The sequence below is a fragment of the Syzygium oleosum genome, unplaced genomic scaffold, assembly GCF_021117445.2.
Source record: "Syzygium oleosum isolate NSW1041296 unplaced genomic scaffold, Sole_v2.1 Sole_v2.10, whole genome shotgun sequence".
NCBI lineage: Eukaryota > Viridiplantae > Streptophyta > Magnoliopsida > Myrtales > Myrtaceae > Syzygium > Syzygium oleosum.
The window spans coordinates 9803585-9811177 of record NW_026607494.1 but is presented as its reverse complement, the minus strand read 5'-3'; the positions used below and the strand labels follow the sequence as shown (position 1 = coordinate 9811177).

The window sequence follows — 7593 nt, the reverse complement described above, 5'->3', positions numbered from 1 at the left end:
AGTTGTCAAATAGCACATGATAGGCTTTTATTGTATTAAATGATTTGTATTAATTTATAAAACTCACTTTTATTGTACAAAAACTCTCTACGAAACAATCCCATCTCAATTTTTAAGTGTAGATATACAATAAGATTGTAAATTACAAACAGAAAATTGTAGATATAGTTGAATCCATTTTTTTTTTTTAAGAAACGTCAATGTTAGAAAATGGCGGTGTTCCATATTTAAATATCCTAATACTGCTCTCACGCGAGTGCTGGACTTTGTTTTAAAAACTTAAGCCACTGGATGAAAACGTGGTTTAATATTTAAACATTCGAAGGTATTGCTATGGATCATAAGCACCAAAATATCCTTCTCAATTAAGTATATGAAGGAAATATATTGTCGTATTGTATCATAATCCATACAATAATCACTAATTTTGATACACCCAACAGTAAACTTCGATTCAACCCAACCTAGCACGTTTTTTCTGAACATTTTTGGCAAATATAAGTAATATGATTCTTGCATTCGATGAAATTAAAGGGGGAGTCCAGAAGGCATCGGTCCATAGAACCTATAAAAATAAAAAGAGATGGTTGTGACGTGAAGCTCTTCTGTACGTTCACCGGAAGGGTTAATACCTGGATGATCTTAATTACCAATAGAACTTAACCATACAGTCTAACTAATGGAGCTTTGCCTGAGGTAAGAGGAGAGATCAAAGATTATCTTTCCCATTATATCTCCAAATATAGAATATTGCACTTCATTTCAAGTACTCTTTTACAGCATAATTAAACATTGGCATTTACATCGAAGCTTCTAATAAATGTTTACAAAATTCAGAAGCTGAAGCTCTGGAAATTTGCCTCCGAGATGCCTTCGTAGTTTAATTTGCATTTGTGGGTTTTAGAAATTCCACAAGTTAGGACTTAGTCCACAGTCCCATAACTTTGGATGAAATTCTTCATAACCTCCATCGGTCGTGGGTCCATTCACGAATGTTTTCAGCCGTTCGGATATCGTTGTAGCGCCTAAACTGGACTCACCGATCTGCAAAAACATCAAGAAATTTCCGATAAATATGAAGCTACTCTAAGAATTAGGTTTTACCCGGAAAAAGAAATTTTATCGGCTAATCCTACCACGAACGCAATGAACTTCCCCGCTTCTCTTGAAAATGATTGATGTGTACTATTAGAAGGCGAGTTCCAATTCAATAAATGGAGATTAAGTACGTACCTTTGCATGCACCAAGTGGTAAACCGAGTTCCCGATGACAGAGAAGTTGGCGTTCAATACCTCGACCTTTTCCTCGTGGAGCATCCGGAGAATCTCCGAGAAGATGAACTGATCATGTAGCCCGCTAGTTAATATCACCACCAGAGAAGAATCTCTCGCTCTGATCTCAATTTGAGGTGATATTATGGCCGCCGACTCATTGCTGCTTGTGCTTGAGCTCGGTCTCTTCTTGCTCGTTAGGTTTTCTTTCTTATCTTTGGCTTCCTTCACTGCTGTCTCTAGGCCCTTTATGTATCTTATGGCTTCATCTATCTGGTCTGGCAATGATTTCGCCTCCTGCATTATTCATCATGTCAAAGGTCCTCTCGTAATGAAAACGACTCAAACATGTGCATTAACATGCAAATGGACGTAGAGGACAAAGTATTCCAGGTATCGACGTGGTACGTATACCGCATGTCATCATAACGTAATCACCCTGATCAAACGTGTAACTAAGTTTCAATACTTCAAAAGTTTGATGATCGAAAAGGATATGAAGAGATGTATACTGTGGGGGTGGCAATTTCTGTCACACATCTCTAGAAGAAAAGAACGGCACCAATCAACATGAACTGATAATACATCAGTCTTTTGCAATGACACGAATTCGCAATCCTAGTTTAATAGATGGATATGAACTATCGAGATCGAAAGATCGGGAGAGAGAGACCTGATCAGACGGCAGAGAGGGGAGGAGGGAGTTGAGCACGGAGAAGAGATGCTTCGTCCGATTCCTCCGGTTCTTCTCAATGATCTTCCTCTCCGTTCTCCTTGATGTCGAATGCTGAAGACCTCTCTCCATTTCCTTCCCTCTCACGTTCACGAGAGACAAAGCCATTACTATATTATCTCCGATGACAATGGTGGTCGCCTTTGTGTGAAATGGATTGCTCGGGCTGACACCTTTGTTTATATAAGCTCATGCCCACTAGGGTTAAAAAGAGCCAGAAAAAGCGCACAGTTACGTGGTCATTGGTGCTTGACTTGATGGGACGGATTAAGTCCGTGTACGGTTGATTATCAATCTAAATTCACACAATAATTCATGTTATGATGCACGTGTATGGTTAGTTGCGGCGAGCATGGTCCGGGTGGGCCATTCTCACTATGGAATTGGGAATCGCCCATTAAAGATCGGCTCTGAAAAATTGGAATTGGGCCCGGTTCGGTTACCGAGTGGGTCCATGGAACCGGTCCTCAATTCCTACAAAATTGCATTCATCAATTAATATCATAGTGAACCTAGTTTCTATGTGGATACTTCTTTACAAGAAAAAATGTAAGAATAATAAAGAATCTGCATGAGGGTTTTGCTTATCAAATACGAAATGATATTGTGATTTTAGGATGAATGCTCCCATTTTATATATATATATATATACTAGTCCGGTCCGAGTGGGCGGGTGAACTGTTTAACATTTGGAACCGTGAACTAGATAGATACTCACTAGTTCTAGTAAATTAGAACCGGGAACCAGTCCGGTCTCCATGGGAACCGTTGATTATGGGCTGGTCCGGTCTGGTTCCGAGCGATTCTCGATTCCTTTGTACACCCCTAATGAATAGGGAACTTGACGATTAACAGAAGCGATTTATAAACGGGTCATCTTTGAATACTGATCGATTCGAGTTATATTTCAACACTACTCGATGCACGATTAATCAAACCAAGTTTCCACTCAAATTCACAATCCATTTTATTTTCAGAGGATGCCTAATCTTTTATTGCGCGTTCGGTAGTTTCAGTATTACCAAGTATCTTGTTGAAATATCATGCATGAGAAATAAGCTTTTTGTTAATCATAAACGGAACGGAGAATTTTATCTTTTTCTCTCGTTCTTTTGCGCGTCCTATATCCATCACTTTTGACTAGATAAATTATTGTATATTTCTCTCCATACTGTTCTTCTTCGATGGCGAGTTTAGCCCCACACTTCTTCATATGCTCTTTCCCCAACTCTATCCGAATACATGCTTTATTCATTAAAAACAGCATAATAGCATGTCGTTACTGTAAATGTATATATTTTTTAATTCATGGGAACGAAAATTGATACAAAGTATTGTAAATTAAGTTTAGTGGTAAGCTTGTCGTAAGCAAGAAAATAATGATGGATGACGGAAGCGAGGCAACGTCGGAAAAGGGGAGTCATCAACTCAAGAGCAGTCAACGTCACTCGTGAGCCGTCATCTTTGAAAATTTTCCCTCGTTGGAACCTTAATTTGCACGTGGCCCTGTCGATTCTTATCTTCTTCTTTTTTACTTTTTTTTGTCGTTCCAATTCAGGAAAATCAACCTTCATTGTCTATCCGAGTGTTGTCTAGACCAGGGCAACCTTTTTAACTTTTTTAGACACTGTTGACCACGGATAACGACTCAAACTAAGCCCTCCTCCGTTCATGAATTTTCAATGCATACACACGCTTATAAACTCATCATGCAGATGAATCTGTTGATTACTTCCATTTGCTGTCGAATTCCTCAATCAACCTTCATTGTCTATCCGAGTGTTGTCTAGACCAGGGGAACCTTTTTAACTTTTTTAGACACTGTTGACCACGGATAACGACTCAAACTAAGCCCTTCTCCGTTCATGAATTTTCAATGCATACACACGCTTATAAACTCATCATGCAGATGAATCTGTTGATTACTTCCATTTGCTGTCAAATTCCTCAATCAATCGCTTTTCGGTCGAAGAAAATGCGCGTCAGCCCATTATATCTCTACTAACCTCCGGTCAAAGTCCAATTGGGTGGCTCAAACTTTTATCCTTACAAGTATAAGAAATCGAATCCGTATCGCGTATCTAATTAGCGTTCACCGTGTCGGCTCTTTGACCTATAAGATATAGTTTCTTGGCTAATTATCTTTCCTACAATGAATTTTATAACCCAAATCTTGACTTTCTTATTGCTCTTAGACAAGAAGCTCGACTACAAAGTTAGCCCAGCTTGAATGGAGAAAATCAAGTCGTTTTTTGCTTCCTTACACAGTGTTTCAATTTGATTAGCAAAGCCTTCATCAGTCATTCTGCTATGCACGATATGCATCGTGATGGAGAATGTATCACTCCTATGTGCTCATCAACTATACCCATTTTACACCCAAATTAATCCATCATGCGATCTAACAGAGAATCTACATAAATCGGATGCAATTTGGGTCGCCCTCAAGACACTATATCAAAACTATCGGTATCGAACCGTGACAAATCAATCACATACTTGCCTCCATCGATACAATGGGCAAGCCTCGCGGCTCAGGCTCTTTTCACATATAGGTCAAAAGAGATCACGTATATTCGGCAGGGTCGGCACCATCCGATTCGTCTTGTTGGCTTTTTGATATGCTTGGAAGTTTCTCGGCTAGGACCTGAGGCCAGGACAAAGGAGGCTGACGCGACTTGCAGTATTACGATGTCTTCTTTCGTTGTCTTCCGAGGTTCCAGTCCGAATAGATGACACTGTAGATATTGCGGCCGTCGCACATTCAGACAAGCGCAGATACGACAGATAATCCAAGGGGTCCGATTTGACCGTCCACCCTTATCAAAGAACCTCGACCCAAACCAAGTCAACCAATAGCGACTTGGGGATCGAAGCTTGACGTGTTGCTGTCGCATGGGCTTTTGTAGGTTTATTAATCTGCAAGAGTGGACAAATCCGAGGTCGCCCAGCCCATACAAGCTGTTCTACATGGGTCTAATGCTAGTTTGTGGGTTCATGCTGTGCGTAGCTTCTTGAAGGGAAGAAAAATATTTTGGCGATATGTCACCAGAGACGTCAAAGAACCTTAACGGGCAACAAGTGAATCAAGACTTCTTATAGGTGGAAATGTAATCATTGCAAATATCAAACTGAATCAGAACTACTGCGGTTACTCTGAGTTGAATCAACATAGCCGTGACAGCCTTTCACACACTGATTTAACAGCATCCTTTTATCCGTAAAAGTTCCGACAGAAATTGTGCTATTATCAAATAAGATTGCGTTGCGATCCTACAAGTCCCGGAAACCTCATCACACAAAAGAAGGCAATCGATCGATTGTTGCGGAAACATTTGCAATGGGCAGTCAGAAAGGCTTACATCATCAATGGTAACATGTTCTGCACCCAAATTCCAATTCATGGAATGGCGGATATGGTGGGTTTGTTTCCAGAAAATGCATATATTCAAGGAGATTTGAAAGCCGAAGCGCGGCTTTGATTCTGAGCTCCCAACCATGTCAGCAGCTTGTTTTGACTTCGGGTATGCACACCATTTAAACTTATATAACACATGTATGAGAAATAAGAAATGGTAAATTTGCCAACTAGCGCTGGAACATCAACCAGGTCCTTCAGACTGGTTTGTGTATTCGGAACTACCAAAGACGCATGCAAGAATTAGCTTTTCAACAGACTGTACAATGAATGCAGCTAGATTTCATAAATGACTCAGCAACAGTTATGGCGGTCTCCTCTCAGTCATGTGAAATGTAAGTTCTATGAACATGGCAAAGCAAGGCAGCGACTGTCTTTTTTCGACGGCGTTGATCATATAACCCATGCCCACCGTTTCACCTTTCCATCGGTATCCGATCAATCTGACCTTACTAGAATGTGTCATCGGCGAAATACTTAAGCATGTATAATATTAATACTGAAAAATGAAACAGAACATTCATCAACATTGATACAGCTAGCCAAAATCTAGAACTTCAAGGATCAGAAGAAGCGAAATAAAATAGAAAAGCAGTTCGGCAGCATACCTTCATTCTGCGTACGTCGTCACCGGGCAAGACTCTGCAATTGACTGCCTCTTCCTGTATCTTCACCACCGCGTCGAGTCCTTCACATTTACCGCGTAACACTCTGCAGATTTGGAACCTACCAATGCAGTCCTAATTAGTGAGAAAATTAGTTAACTCGTGATTTACTTGCGTTCATTCTAAAAACTAAATTCATGATTATTTTTATGTGATAATTACAGTATTATAACATTTAAGTTCATATGAAAAATCCTAGCACGTAAAAAAAGATTCATCTTTCCTGTTATACTAATTTAATTTAAAATAAAGAGGCAGACAATATTAAAGTATAAAAAAACACTAATATTTTAGCTTCATAAAATAAATTATGGCAGAAGGACACTAGAAAAGCCAAAAGTTTCCTACGACGCTCACTTTAGTGCCATTTTTTCTTTAAAAAAAACGATCAATTAAGTGTTAATTCCAATTAGGGTCGACGGAGATTCGACGTGACTATATTTTATTAATTTCTTCGGCCAACGTGATTCGCCGACGTGCCTAGTCATCATATAGAGCCCTAAACAACTTCGTCTACATCGTATGCTCCACAATATAAATTCTAAATCACAAATTGAAAGAAATTCCCCAATTCAAAATCCTATATCGCCAATTCAACCAAATTTCCAAATTCCGGCGAGGAGATGGGAACTAGATCTGAGTAAGGAGATCCTAGGAGCAACATTGTGGACTGGAATCGTCGAAGGAGGCAATGTTGACCGAGGTTAGAGCACTTCAGCGATGGTGACCAAGAAACAGCTGCAAAGCGCGAACAAGAGGAATGAGCTCTCTGTGCATGTAAATGTGCTCTGTTTTGTGCTATAACCTGTGGCAGTCGGTGAAGAAGGATGAGCGGCGGCCACCGATGGTCGGAGATGGTGCGACTGAGAGAAGATGGAGATGGAGAAGCCTCTGGAAATTGATTATCCGAGAGAGATTTTTTTGGCCGTTCAGAAATGTCTGAGTCCTCTTCCGATACTCTGATTTCTGCTCTCAACATACGATAGCTATTGTGGCCAGCGATGGTGGATCGACGGTTGCTACTGGTGGACCGAGAATGACTGAGAAGGAAATCGATGGTGGATTGACGTCGTTTTTGCTCCCAGGAGTCGTGCAACGTCATTTTAGGCAAGCCAACCACATCGGCTCATGCGACATTGTTTTGCACATCCACGTGGACTAGATATTTTAAAAAATATGCCAACTTATATTAAAATTCTAATTATAAAAGCCACGTAATCATTTTGGCCGGAATTTCTCGCCGGAGGCACTTAAGTGATCATTTTTTTCTCCGATTTCGCACTAAAGTGAGCCCGTGAAAAATTTGGCATTAAAATGAGCATTGTATGAAACTTTTGGCACTTTTAATGTTATTTTTCTCCTAAATTATATGAGTTCTATGAATAGTGTGAAGAAACACACGCGGTTTTAGGAGAAAAATTTCTATATTTCTATCACACTCTTCAATTTACAAAGCTTTGTCTATATATACATAACAGATGACTCAAACCCTAGGACTCTTCCTT

The 7593-nt window shown here is 39.9% G+C and overlaps 1 protein-coding gene and 1 long non-coding RNA gene across 2 annotated transcripts; both read right to left on the bottom strand.

Annotated features, from left to right (window-relative positions):
* Positions 1–733: 733 nt before the first annotated feature.
* Positions 734–2113, bottom strand: LOC115685522 (transcription factor bHLH162-like). Its single transcript, XM_030610599.2, has 3 exons — positions 1946–2113; positions 1234–1569; positions 734–1044 (listed from the first exon to the last, which is right to left on the bottom strand). Exons 1-3 carry the CDS (start codon positions 2111–2113, stop codon positions 901–903), a joined length of 648 nt encoding a protein of 215 aa, XP_030466459.1. The 3' UTR covers positions 734–900.
* A 3572-nt stretch (positions 2114–5685) lies between these two features.
* Positions 5686–7151, bottom strand: LOC115685523 (uncharacterized). Its single transcript, XR_008817375.1, has 3 exons — positions 6894–7151; positions 6032–6149; positions 5686–5922 (listed from the first exon to the last, which is right to left on the bottom strand). It is a non-coding gene; the product is annotated as an uncharacterized LOC115685523 (long non-coding RNA).
* Positions 7152–7593: the final 442 nt, after the last annotated feature.

Bases quoted from the DNA above. Each gene is read 5' to 3' on its own strand.
- LOC115685522 (XM_030610599.2), bottom strand. From the start codon at position 2,113: ATGGCTTTGTCTCTCGTGAACGTGAGAGGGAAGGAAATGGAGAGAGGT. The intron at 1,570-1,945 runs GTCTCTCTCTCC...TGAATAATGCAG, and splicing joins CCTCTCTGCCGTCTGATCAG to GAGGCGAAATCATTGCCAGA. The intron at 1,045-1,233 runs GTACGTACTTAA...ATGTTTTTGCAG, and splicing joins ACCACTTGGTGCATGCAAAG to ATCGGTGAGTCCAGTTTAGG.